This window comes from Pempheris klunzingeri, chromosome 5, assembly GCF_042242105.1.
Source record: "Pempheris klunzingeri isolate RE-2024b chromosome 5, fPemKlu1.hap1, whole genome shotgun sequence".
NCBI classification, from domain to species: Eukaryota; Metazoa; Chordata; class Actinopteri; order Acropomatiformes; family Pempheridae; genus Pempheris; species Pempheris klunzingeri.
Window position 1 is genome coordinate 28,892,071 of NC_092016.1, and position 14,193 is coordinate 28,906,263.

The 14,193-nt window shown below is 40.2% G+C and overlaps 1 protein-coding gene across 2 annotated transcripts; it reads left to right on the forward strand.

The window, feature by feature from the left end:
• The first annotated feature begins 7,700 nt into the window (after nucleotides 1-7,700).
• Nucleotides 7,701-13,544, forward strand: pdf (peptide deformylase, mitochondrial). Of its 2 annotated transcripts, XR_011584322.1 has the most exons (4): nucleotides 7,701-7,807; nucleotides 8,398-9,076; nucleotides 9,320-9,649; nucleotides 13,484-13,544. XR_011584322.1 is itself a non-coding variant. In XM_070831013.1 (3 exons), the coding sequence occupies exons 2-3, from the start codon at nucleotides 8,449-8,451 to the stop codon at nucleotides 9,475-9,477; spliced, it is 786 nt and encodes a 261-aa protein (XP_070687114.1). In that variant the 5' UTR covers nucleotides 7,701-7,807; nucleotides 8,398-8,448; the 3' UTR covers nucleotides 9,478-10,087. The 2 variants fall into 2 exon arrangements, 1 of the variants encoding a protein (XP_070687114.1); XM_070831013.1 differs by lacking the exon at nucleotides 13,484-13,544 and having other exon boundaries at nucleotides 9,320-10,087.
• Nucleotides 13,545-14,193: the final 649 nt, after the last annotated feature.

Here is a 14,193-nt window from a genome sequence, read left to right on the forward strand (position 1 = left end):
TCACTCAACCCCCTTCTGAAAAAAATATCTGGCTCTTTAGCTGCCAAATGCTCTACTTTCTTCACCAGCTGGCTGCTAACTTTACCTGTCTACTGTTTGGTGCTGAACAGATAGCATATTCTTATAGCTTATTCCAGATGGTTGGAATCACTATATATGTTGTGTTTTGCCAATAGTTAAATTGCAGTACAGAAATGTAGTTAGGTTTGTAGTAATCTAACAGTGCCGCCATTAGACATGTAAACTGATTTATTACATTGCAAAATGTCCAGGCTCCTTGCGGTCTCATATTCTAAAAGAAGTCTTTTCTTTTTAATGCAAGGTTTGTATTCAGGGTCGCAATCAAGTGAATCCTCGTCACTGTTTGAAGAATGACTGGAGTAAAGAATGTTCACATCAAAAGAGGAGTCTGTCTTTTCCTCCTCCTCATCCTCGTTATCACTGTTGTCCTGTACGACAGGCTCTACGTACCTGGTTGAGGACCTCCCGTTGGTCAATCTGTAACACTCTGGAGCACTAAGCCTGGTAAGGTTCACATAGGGCTGTAGCAGCTTGGACTGCAGCAGCACAGCCTGACAGGGCAGTGAAAACCTCAGCCGGGATCTTGACACTCTGCTGGCCTTAGATCTGACAGCCAGGCAATGAGAATCTGAGGGAGAGGAGACAGCGACGGAGCACTGTAGGGTCTTCGATAGAAAACGGCTGATGTGTGCCTGAGGATGAGCTTTGATGGAGTTGTGAGGGACAATCTGTCGAGATGACTTAGTAGATAAAGGGATAAAAGGACGATTACAGAGTGAGGATAGAATCCCCGATTGAGAGGTGGAGGTGGTAGCATCTTGTGTAGGTGGCCGAGGGACATTGACGTCATCAGGCAAGTGCAGACAACTTGTCCGAGAGGTAGTCGGGACCTTTTTGAACGGCTCAGCCTCGGGGTTTCGATTAAATGTGTTCAGAGCGTGTGAATGTCTGGTGGTAGTACAAGCCCGTCTGAACGTCCTGGAGAGTCTGGGGAAAGACTGTTGAGTTAGTGGTTGAGAACTGGTGGCGCTAGATGCATCCTCAGATACAGAAGCTGTTTGCATTTTGTGCGTTGTGTAAGGGGGATTTGTTGGAGCCTGAGTTTCTGGTTGGTTGAACTTAGACTCCGTCATCGTTCCCTGAGTTATGGCGTTGTTCTCTGAGGTATGGCCATATGGACAGATTAGTACCTGAGGGCTGGAAGCTGCCTGTTTATTACTAGACATGCTGAAGTGATTTGGATATGCTTGATGGAGTTTAAAGGTAGGGTCTAGCCCTCTGATGGAGGCGATGTCTATTAATCGGACCACCGGATTAAACAGGGTGGGCCGCGGAGTGTCTCTAGGAGAAGAAGGCTGAGGTGGAGGTTCTGTTTGAGAGGTATCGCTCGCAGATCCATGGCTACGCTTACTTTTGAGGTTCGCTTGTTCAGATGCCTGGGCTGCTGTCTGAAGTGGGGTGGAGGTGTGGGAGGGAGGATGCTGTTGGTCAGAGGGGCATGGGATCAGGTCAGAGGGGGTGAGGTCCTGTGATGAAGAGGTCGATGAGGACGACTGGAACAGCAGGGGAGAAGAAGAAGCGTTGGCCTGGAGCGGCGACTCCTCTGAGCCCTCGTCAGGACACTCCTGCAGGATGGTCCTCACCCATCGCTGGTGTTTGGAGCAGAACTGAGGATCTCCTGAGGATGCGGCCTCCTGGACACCTTCACTGTTGTCACTGCTCTCCCCCTCAAGCTTCTTGACTACCCCACCATCCTCCTCTGTTTGTTGATGTCTCTTAACATTTGAATCATTAACACTGACCTTGGATATGTCTCGGTCAGACGTCAATCCTCCCCTAACAACCTCTGACTCAAGCTCTTGGGGAGTTTTGGCATCCACAGACTTGAGGACAGCCTTTGAGGAGCTTCCGTACAAAACGGACTTTGAGAGTTGAGGGTTTTTTATTCCATTCTTTCCATACTCTGAAACCCTGCCAAGGCCACAGGAAGCCACATCTAAAAGGAACGGAACGGCAGAGCATTTTTATTTGCATTTTCAGTAATGTTCAATAATGCTGTACACTAACTTACAGAGAGAACAACCAGTGTAATCAGTGTTAAAAAAAGATTCATTATGTGCTCTTTACAAACACTATATCTACCTTGCCAAATGGAAATGATGTTGGCAGGATGGATATACCGTTCCTTACTGAGGGAAAAACAAAGCATCAGGCTAGGGCTGCATCAGTGCTGACTTTGAAGCATTAATGATCAATTATTGTGAGTGTGAGGAACGCTCCATCAACCCCTCACCTCAGCACTCACATCCGTTTTCTCATCATCAGTGTATTTGAGAATTATGCCTCCTAATTAAGTAAGTCCAGCTGTGCACTAACATACAGCTGCATGATGTTGAGTTGCTCCTCTAATTTCATTCCTATTTGCCATCATTTCTAAGAAGCATTTTTCTGAATAATCATAATTTCATCAATGCAATTGGCATGTGAAACCTTTTCATATTTGTGGTTAAAGTTTGTTTTTTGTTTTTTTTTTTACAGTTTTTATTTATTTTCCAGAGATGGTGTGATTCTACTTTACAGCAAAGATTCTTCTCGTCTTGCTCTCCACAAATGTATGAAGTGAAGTAGGCATTTGTATGCTGTTGTGCGTTTCTTACCACAGTGCAGCAGTTTCTTTAGAGTTGTTGCTATGGTCACGGAATCAGAGGTAATCACTTCCAACAGTAGCCTCTCCGCTTCAGTCACGGGACTTTCTTTCTTCAGTATCTAGTAACACATTTATAGACGGCAAAAAATGCAATTAATGAGAAATCCCCTGATATCAGAGGTAATTCTAGTGATGTCATTTTTACAGTGTTCATAGTGTGCAACGTATTACTAAGCTTTCATTTTTGTCACACCATCAGAATCAATAAAGCTTTTGAAAATACCATTGTACATTTCAACCAAATCTACCAAAATAACACAGCTCTGTTAAAAGGTGACATCAGGCTGCAAGCACAGACTACAGCACACACACTAACACACACCTTATCAATGTAGGTATCTCCTGGTAACACCGTTTCCAGCGCATGGAGATAGTGCAGCAGCCTGTCCTCTACCTTCTGGGCATAATGTTCACCATACTGCTCCTCCATCTGATTCTGAAAAACAAGCAAGCAAACAAACCCTTCATTAAACTTTAAGAAACATAACGTGGGTTGTTTTCATCAGAGCCTGTTTTTAATTTGCTACACAGGATGAATCCAACAGTCATGGTATGGGTTTTTAAATACTGGAGTATACACAAGTTCAAGATAGTTCTACAGAGCTGTTTTTGCCAAATTCCACTCCTGCACCCTCTAAACTCTAAACCTCTAAACGTTTCCCCTCCAAGCCCCAAGTGGAAACAACAATGGAGAGCATGTATTACTCGTCATGATGCCATGAGTACATGGACAGCTCTACATTTGTATGGTACACCATGTACGGTAAACCTGCATTTATTTCTAAATAGATCTAGATCTGCACTGCACCCTGTTGGATAGAAAGGGACTGACAATTAGGTGCTGCTATGTACCAGTCCCAGTACATGAACAACTATAACAGGATAAATACTAGAAATGTGAAAAAGTGTGTGTGTGTGTGTGTGTGTGAGAGAAATGACTGATGTGTTTATGTTTTCTAATTTAAATAAGACTAGAGAAGAGATGAATTATTTAATTTGCATTTATTCTTATTTTTCCAGTGTTATACAGCGCATGTTTTGTCAGTGATGTATGAATTTCAGTGCTTTATGTGGAATTGTTTGAAAATGTATATGGAGCATTCTAGATCTGCCTTGCATTCATTTGGTCGTTTTGTAAGGAAGAAATATGTGCAGGTAGCATGACACAAATATTAAAAACTTAAAAAATAAAATAAATCAATTTATTTAGACAATTATAGAATATAAAAAGTACTAAAATATAATGTTTTATTTAATGGATTTGTTTTCAGTGCTAGTACCTCATTTATGATAAGGACAAATGCATTTTCAAAGCCTCTGCTCCTCCTCTAACCCCACTATAAGATGCTGGACTGTGTACTGAGAGAAGGTCCATTTGAACATGTTAAATCAGGCTCTTGTGTAGGAATGAACACAAGCCACTTAAAAAGTTACTCCTACTGTTATAAGACAGCATGGTAAAATAAACTTACCATAATATAGTCTCCAAGTTTGTCTTTGTCCATAGCAAGTGTTTGTGCCAGACCTTTGAAGTCCATATGATTCTTTCTCATTAGGAACATTTCACGTTGGCTCTGTGACACAAAACATTGGTGCACACTGGTAAGATTTTCATACAGACAGTAGCTAGACACGGCGAGGTGCTCCCATGCTTAAACAAATAGTGCGGTAAAAGATGTGCTCTTTGGAGATATGAACAGTACCAGTCAAACTTTTGTTTTTTTTCTACATTGTAGATTAAGATCGAAGACATTAAAACTATGAAACATACTGTGCAGTGGTCTGTTGGGGGAGCAGCATCAGAGCCGGCGGCACCAACAGACTAAACAAACTGATTAAGAAGGCCGGCTCTGTGATTGGCTGCAAACCGGACACTTTCGCAGTGGTGGTGGAAAGGAGGACTCTGAACAAACTATTGTCCATTCTGTACAATCCTGACCCCCCCCTTCACCCACTTCTGGATAGACAGCGGAGCAGCTTCTCAAATAGGCTGGTTCAGCTCCGCTGTCACAAGGACAGATACAGGAAATCTTTCCTGCCAACATCCATGCTGCTGTTTAATAACTCACCTCTGGCTGGCAGAGAGCTCTCAGCACCCTCTGCCATTTAACACTAACATGTTACTACTTGCACTCATTTTTAATTTAACTTGCACTTTAGTGTTACCCTGCACATTACATCTGGTACTGTTCTACTCTGCACATTACATTTGGTCCACTTGGTACTGTTTATAGTGTATATTACACTCTGTATTTATTTACCTGCTACACACAACATTTGTACATTTTTTATTTTGCTTATTTATTGTTTGTATTCATGGTGGTGGTCACTTTTTCTATACTACTGTAACACCAGAATTTCCCCCCAGGCAATAAAGTATTTCTATCTATCTATCTATATGGAATTATGTCGTCAAATTCCATAATTATGTTCCTTTATAGTTTTTACGTCTTCAATATTAATCTGCATTGTAGTAAATAATATAAAATAAATAATAAAACTATTGATTGAGAAGGTGTGTCTGTACTGTGTACATATGTGTGAATTGGCTGTTTTTTTTATATAGAGACACCTTTAACATTACAAGAAGTTCAATGCAATATAAAAACAGTGAGTCAGAGTATGTTTAAACTGTTTCAAATTTCAATTTGAAGATATGCAGAACACGTAGTTGTACTTACACACTGATCTTGGTATTGAGGTAGTTTGCTTGGGAAGAACTGGTTGATTTTAAACACAGTTTCAACCATTCCGCAGCCCTCCTTCAACATCCACATGACAACCTGGAAGGAGAGACAATCTGAGAGTGGGAAACTAAGAATAACATTTGAAAATATGAACAACACCAATACAGCCGTGGGTCAGCATGCAGTCAGACGCATGGATGCTCCTGCCTCTCATTTCCATACCATGGTCTTGAGACCAAACATGATCTTCATGTGTTTGATGGGAGCCACCAGTGTGGGCAGCAGTCTGTGAGTGGCGTCCAAGAAGCCCATCGCTCTCTCCATGTGCTCCATGCTCCTGTTCTTCACGATGGAATGGACGTGGGCAGAGGCGACACGCAGCCTCCACGAGTCTTCAAGGCTCAGGGGCTGAGAGTCTATGTCTGGCCAGCTGGAAGGGTCCACAGCTGGAAGGAACAACATAAATCACATCACACGCTCCTCTGATTTAACTTTCATCGCCATCGTCAGTTTCATATCATAGATATTTATTTAGATATATACACTGCTCACAAAAAGTTAGGGATATTTGACTTTCAGGTGAAATATATGGAAAATGTAAAAAGTGAATGCTACAGTGATATTATATCATGATAGTAGGACATTTAAGTAGAAGCATGCAATGGTCATTTTATTCATCTTAAACAATTTATTGAAAGAAAATCTAACAACAGTGGTAGGTATACCGCAACAAAACATTTTCAGTGTCTCAATAAATTGGGATGTGGCCAAAGGACGTCCACTCCTCTCCTTTCTGTGACTCTTCCAGTCTCTGTATCACTGTTCCAACCTCCTGATGACACTCTGTGACCCTCTAAGCTCAGTGAACACCTCCGTCTGAGGACTTCCTGTTTGAAGCCACCAGTGTTGAGGTGCTGCTGATCAACTGTTAGGTGTCGTCTTGGTCTCATGATGTCAGAATGTGAACATCACGATGAGGAGGACTGTTTAAATACCAATTCTAACTGAAGCAGGAAATGTATTGGTGGATTCATGGATCAAACCTGTTGTGAATGTTGCTGTTAAGCTTCTTGTTAGAGAACAGCAACTGGTGCAGAAAGTACTGAAACACTGAACAGTTGGACATGTGCATTCAAAAGTTTAGAGAAGGTCACATTAAGTTCACCTGGAAAGGTTAAAATGCATTTTAGGTTCATCCTGAAATTTCACCCGAAAGCCGAATATCCCTAACTTTTTGTGAGTAGTGTATGTATAATAATCACAGATATTTCAAAATAACTTTTGCAGTGACAGATTTGATGTCTATTCTGAAACGTGTTATGGTGCAGCTGGTTTGGGTTTGTTCAGGACTTTGTGTAAAGTAAAGGTCATGCATGCCAAATGTAAATGTGCTGATTATCTGGAGTAGAAGCTTTAGTAGTGGGGATATGGAAGAATAAATATATATAATGTTAAAATAAACACGTGCGATTGGAATTTGCAATTATGCTTCAGTTCACGACGGCTTAGACTGCAGACACTGGAGTGTGGAATCAGTTGAACAATGCCAGAACAAACAACTCCAACTTTTTGAATTGTAACCTACAAAAAAAAAATCAAACATATAACGTCACAATCTGAGTTAAACAGCTCATCAAAAACACCAACCTTCCTGTATATCCATCATCTTGTGAGCCCAGACATACTCTATGATCAAAAGAGGCAACTTTGGGAAGTCGTGCACACATCCGTGGACAGACTGCGGCTCCTCTCCCTCCATCAGCTGCTCAGTGAAACTACGTCCCGCAGCTCCGCAAGGTTGGTGAAGGGAGAAATCAGCGGGGGGCGGCCGGCTGGACTCCTGCATCTCCCATTCATGAGTGGGGTGGCCTCACCCACCCAGCTGGGGCATGTACCGGCAAGTCGTGGACGATGTGAGGTGCTGAACGCTACAGTTCTGAGACCGTTTGCAAATGGTTTCGTTTTGAAAACGTTGGAGATTATTTCCCTATCAACTCAGAGGTGATTGTCAAAATAAAAGTTTTTAAAGGAAGTGCTCTATCAGATGACAGTGTCCAACGCGTACAGACTTTTATTGTGAAGTTTACTGCCGCGCGACATCGCTGACCCGGACGTGTTTTCAGAGTGGAGCTGTTTTCACCTTGTGTCCTGAATATGTGGTCGTTTTCCTTAACATGGAAGCATTCGCTGTAGTGTAAGGTAACGGAGATAGACAATGTCTTTTAAATATGAACACACTAAGTGTCGTTTTTAGCATTAACAGAGCACTGTGAATATAACAGCACCGACAGGCGGGCGGGTCAGTCAGGCTTGGAGCTAGCGGTGTCTGTTGGGCGCGCATGTTGGTGACACCTGCATGCCCCGTCGGCGGTGTTTGTCGCACTGTGAAGCGGTGAGTCGTCTGATGAATGAAGGAAGCACTGCGCCAATCTAACCACATACATGTTGCGTTTACTGTGTTCACCGACAAAGTGTGTCTGCTACAAATGACTAAATGTACTCATGAGGGTTCCAATTGAAATGTGCGGACAATGGCGCCACCCAGTGGTAGCATGAGATTCTGTGGCTCGAGCCATCAGAGTAATTCTACATCATGTGGCCAAAGTGTGTTGATGGAGGCATGCTTCTGGTCTCTGTCTGATTTCCGTGGTTTTGGGCCAGGCCCTTTAATTCTAAGACAGGGACACTTTAATGCTACAGCATACAATGATGTTTGAGGCAGTAGTTCTTGTTTGGCCTTGACAGCAGCAGACTGAAGCCCAGGATTTAGAACGACGTTCTGTGTACATGCAGGTACTGTTTGTTTGTTTGTTTGTTTGCCCACAAACATTGTGATATGTAGCTTTAGGACAAGATTGGGCCTGAATGAAACTGCGTCATTGTCATCAAAGCAATGATCTCATAAAATCTCAGTGTGCACTGAGTCAACATGACAAGTTTTAAGCACGACTTAATGTCCTCCTTTTTATGCTTTCCCTGCAGCACGTGCACCGCCCTTGATGTGTGACACATCATCTGAGCTTCGCCTCCATCATGAACACTGCATCGTGCGCGTCTCTGCTTCAGCTCTCCAAGATGGGATTCAGACTTTGTGCATCCAAAGCCCCTCGCTGCAGTGTCACAGCCTTGAGTGCAACAACAGTGACTTCCACTTGTCTTCCACATATCTCACCCCACTCCTCTGTACTCTGCAGTCGCTCTTACTCCAGCAGCGTCAAAGTGCGCTCCTATCTTCAGTACATGAAAAACAAGCTCTTGTCCTCTCCCAGTCCCCCATATTGTCATGTTTGCCAGGTAGGGGACCCGGTGCTGCGTTCACATGCAGCTGCTGTTGACCCTGCAGCTGTAACAGGCCCCGAGGTCCAACAGGTCATCAACACTATGGTGAAGGTGATGCGGAAACTTGAGTGTGTGGGACTGAGTGCACCTCAAATCGGGGTGCCTCTCCGCATCCTGGCCCTGGAATATTCCGTGAAGATGTTGGAAGAGAGTTCACCTGCAGAGAGGGAGCTGCGTGGTCTTTCCATCCAGCCCCTGAGGATCTTTGTCAACCCCCAGCTAAGGATCCTGGATGGACGGACTGTGCTCTTTCAGGAGGCCTGTGAGAGCATCTCAGGCTTCTCTGCCACAGTTCCACGCTACCTGTCTGTGGAAGTGTCTGGTACGTATGTTTATAGCTAAATCTATCCTTAAGTGACTTTCAAATCTCATTTGCTGAGACTATGACTGCTCAGGCTATGAAAAACAAAAGGTAATTGTAAAAAAATTGTCTTTGTGATGCACCCGAAACAAGAAAAGTTTCTTTGCACCAAGTTTCTTTGGAGAAATGAATGTCTAATTAGAGGGCACATTAGAGGGCAAAAGCTGATGTATTTCTTCCTTCCTCTGCATGTTCACCCTGCAGGTCTGAATGAGAAAGGTGAAGCTGTCACATGGCAGGCCGTTGGCTGGCCAGCTCGTATCCTCCAACATGAGATGGACCACCTGAATGGGGCCCTCTACATCGACCGCATGGACAGCAAGACTTTTATCAACATCAACTGGCAAGAACACAATGGATAGAAAGACATAAGAATCTGTAAAACAGTTTGGTTTCGCTCCACACCATCCCTGATCAGCACATGCTAAGTGCTTAATCTTTCATGAGAAAAACTTTCTGGCTAACAGAAAGAGATACATTTTGGTTTCTGGTTTTTGCTGGACTAAGAGCTTGGTATCAGGGTAATCATGAACTGTTTAACCCTTGTGCACCCCTTAAAAAAATAATGACGTTTTACCCTCGATGCAAAAAATGTTCTGTTCCTAAAAAGTGCTATAAAAATATTATACATTCATATTTTTTTTCACTTTCAATGCATTAAATCTTTCGACCAACTTCAGTCCTAATCATAACTATTAAGTTTTCATGTATTTGTCAAATATTTTTAACCCTTTAATGCCATTTTTGCAATATAAAACTACAATTAATTAATGAGAAAAACACAAAATATGAAATATTTTTCATATACTAATAGCAAACTGGAATTTTTTGGGGGGGGGTATTACAGTCTTGGATATGTCAATAATTGACAACAACATTGATTTGAATGCATTATTATTTTTTGAGCAGTTTGAGTTTATGTAAAAATGTGCCACCTTTTACCCTCGATGCAAAAAATGTTCTGTTCCTAAAAAGTGCTATAAAAATATTATACATTCATATTTTTTTCCACTTTCAATGCATTATATCTTTTGACCAACTTCAGTCCTAATCATAACTATTAAGTTTTCATGGATTTATTACATATTTTTAACTTTTTAGTGCCATTTTGGGAATATAAAACCAAAAATTTCAAATGAGAAAAACACAAAATATGGTATATTTTTCATATACTAATAGCAAACTGGAATTTTTTTGGGGGGGTATTACAGTCTTGGATATGTCAATAATTGACAACAACATTGATTTGAATGCATTATTATTTTTTGAGCAGTTTGACTTTATGTAAAAATGTGCCACCTTTTACCCTCGATGCAAAAAATGTTCTGTTCCTAAAAAGTGCTATAAAAATATTATACATTCATATTTTTTTTCACTTTCAATGCATTAAATCTTTTGACCAACTTCAGTCCTAATCATAACTATTAAGTTTTCATGGATTTATTACATATTTTTAACTTTTTAGTGCCATTTTGGGAATATAAAACCAAAAATTTCAAATGAGAAAAACACAAAATATGAAATATTTTTCATATACTAATTGCAAACTGGAATTTTTTTGGGGGGGTATTACAGTCTTGGATATGTCAATAATTGACAATAACATTGATTTGAATGCATTATTATTTTTTGAGCAGTTTGACTTTATGTAAAAATGTGCCACCTTTTACCCTCGATGCAAAAAATGTTCTGTTCCTAAATAGTGCTATAAAAATATTATACATTCATATTTTTTTTCACTTTCAATGCATTAAATCTTTTGACCAACTTCAGCCCTAATCATAACTATTAAGTTTTCATGGATTTATTAAACATTTGTAACTTTTTAGTGCCATTTTCGGAATATAAAACCAAAAATTTCAAATGAGAAAAACACAAAATCTGAAATATTTTTCATATACTAATTGCAAACTGGAATTTTTTTGGGGGGGTATTACAGTCTTGGATATGTCAATAATTGACAATAACATTGATTTGAATGCATTATTATTTTTTGAGCAGTTTGACTTTATGTAAAAATGTGCCACCTTTTACCCTCGATGCAAAAAATGTTCTGTTCCTAAAAAGTGCTATAAAAATATTATACATTCATATTTTTTTTCACTTTCAATGCATTAAATCTTTTGACCAACTTCAGCCCTAATCATAACTATTAAGTTTTCATGGATTTATTAAACATTTGTAACTTTTTAGTGCCATTTTCGGAATATAAAACCAAAAATTTCAAATGAGAAAAACACAAAATCTGAAATATTTTTCATATACTAATTGCAAACTGGAATTTTTTGGGGGGGGCAATTACATCCTTGGATGTGTCAATAATTGACAACAACATTGATTTGAATGCATTATTATTTTTTGAGCAGTTTGACTTTATGTACAAAATATGCCACCTTTTATGCTTTGTGCAAAAAAATGTTTTGTTCCTAAAAAGTGCTATAAAAATATTATAATTAATATTCTTTTCACTTTTATTGCATTAAATCTTCTGAAAAACCTCAGTCCTGATCATAACTATTCCATTTTCATGGATTTATTAAGTATTTTTAACTTTTTAGTGCCATTTTGGGAATATAAAACCAAAAATTTCAAATGAGGTAAAACACAAAATATGAAATATTTTCCATATACTAATTGCAAACTGGAATTTTTTTGGGGGGGTATTACACCCTTGGGTATGTCAATAATTGACAACAACATTGATTTGAATCCATCATTATTTTTTGAGCAGTTTGACTTTATGTACAAAATATGCCACCTTTTATCCTTTGTGCAAAAAATACTCTGTTCCTAAGAAGTGCTCTAAAAATATTATACATTAATATTTTTTTCACTTTCAATGCATTAAATCTTTTGAACAACCTCAGTCCAGATCATAACTATTCAATTTACATGTATTTATGAATTAATTTTAACCCTTTAATGGTATTTTGGGAATATATTGACAAATGATGAGAAAGGTCACTCAGTGGAGCAGGACCTGCAGATCACTGTCATGTATACTTTGCATCCATACTTGCTGTACTTGGCATCCATACTTGCTGTACTTGGCACAATGGGTCCAGACCTTTCTCTGTCCCATGCAAAATGTGCACTGCCTGTACCTCTTTGAGGGCCTGGCTTCTCCTGCTGGCTCTTCCATTTCCTCTGACATGATCCACTAGTGTGGCTGCTGCTGGTCCAAGCAGCAGCCGCACTAGTGGGTCTTCCAGCTCCAGCTCAAGTGAGGAAATGGGTCTTCCAGCTCCAGCTCAAGTGAGGACATGGATGTCCTCACTTGAGCTGGAGACCCATCTGGATGAATTTCAGGTGAAGCCTCCCCTGATATGTCCTCAGTGCCTGTGTCTGTGCCGGACATCTCCTCCTCGTTCTCAGGCGACTGCAGGACAGCAGTCAGAGCCTCCTCTAACACAAAAGTGTCTCTTCATTGTCACTGAGGAAATGACCAGCCAGCACCAGCTAGGTGCAGCTTGAGGTTTGCAGACACAGCACCTGTATAAACATGCTGCACTGTAAACCAAAACAATAAAAAGACTGCTTTGGTCAAAAAAAAAAAAAAAAACGTTTCCAGGCAAAAAAAAAGCTAGGGTGCTCCTCCTTAGATTCTTTGACCTTTTGACCTTTTGACCTTTTGACCTTGATTGCTTTTTACAAGTGCTGTAGTGTGTCTGGGGGCTTCGAATAGGTGTGTGTGTGTGTGTAGGTGTGTGTTTGTGGGCGGGGGGGTGAGTGGGTGCATGTGGTCTGTAGTCATAAGAAAGATAGCGATAGGGATGTGCAAAATGTGGTGAGCAAAAATGACTTTCTAACTCCCTGTACACAAACACACACACACACACACACTCATCAAATAATTTGTCAAAACACACATTCATACCACACTTTTACATCACTGCCAACACACTCAGACCATTTTAGTTGGAATCATGCATTCTGCTGGGGAGCAATAGTGAGAAATGCAACGGAAGTAGGATTCACTGAAACAGCATATAATGGAGCCCTCAGCCATATAGTGGAAAAAGATGTCAAATGATGGATAATGAAAAAAACTACAATTTTCAAGCCAAAAGCTTAGATTGAAAAGGTAGTCATAAGTAAAACATTATTTTATGGTGTAATTAAAGTAGGATCAAAAAGTGATGTTTTAATGGGAGTCAATGGTGCAAAAAATGTTTTAAGGGTGACGAGAGGAACTTTCTTCTCTCCACAGTGTATTATAATTCTATTAATACATTCAAAGTTGAAATCTTAAAATGTGGTAAAAGACTGACATCCCTGCAAAATTTTGTCTCATTATCATTAAAATTGGCAAAATTATTGAGTATTTTTAGTTGAAAAATGCAAAAAATGTACCGAGGGGTGCATAAGGGTTAAACCCATCACTGCACTTGCTGCACAAGCTGAGAGAGGCATGTTCTGTGAATTATGATTAATAAAGAGGTTCATATGTTCATGATAAAAAGGTTGAATCATAAGCGTGGCCCTTACCTAGTGCTACCACAATGAATTAATACGACTGTTGTACAAATACCCAAATTAGAGGAGAACACTTGTGGAGCAAAGGGTTACCCATTACCCACAACTGTTGTACATGACAACGGAAGAATCTACTCTAACTTAGTCAGTTTGGGGAGGGGACTCGGGATGTGTTTTGGACATGAGCAGGCATGACCCAGTACAAACTTAGGTGACAAAACATTTATGTTTTGAGATTTTAAGAGATCTGCCTTGATGTTTAGGACATCAAGATATGGACTGAATGCAGCACAAAGCACGTGCCTGCAAATTTGGAGATTTTCAAGTGTATAAATTTGAAAGATATGAGAATAAGAAAGATTTAAACCTGTGAAATGTAACCTTATATGCTAATGAAACCCATTAAATTATCCCACAACTGTATTCTCATATCTGAAAAGGTAACACTTTGATACGTAGATCATTATGTACAGACACATTACGTTGTCAACAAGTTCCTGCCCCTTGTGCTTAAAAGCTGAAATGGTTGAATTGTTAAAAAGAAAAATTTTGATAACCATTTCTTAGGCAAGAAAACCCCCTGGCTCCGTATTCCTCCGACT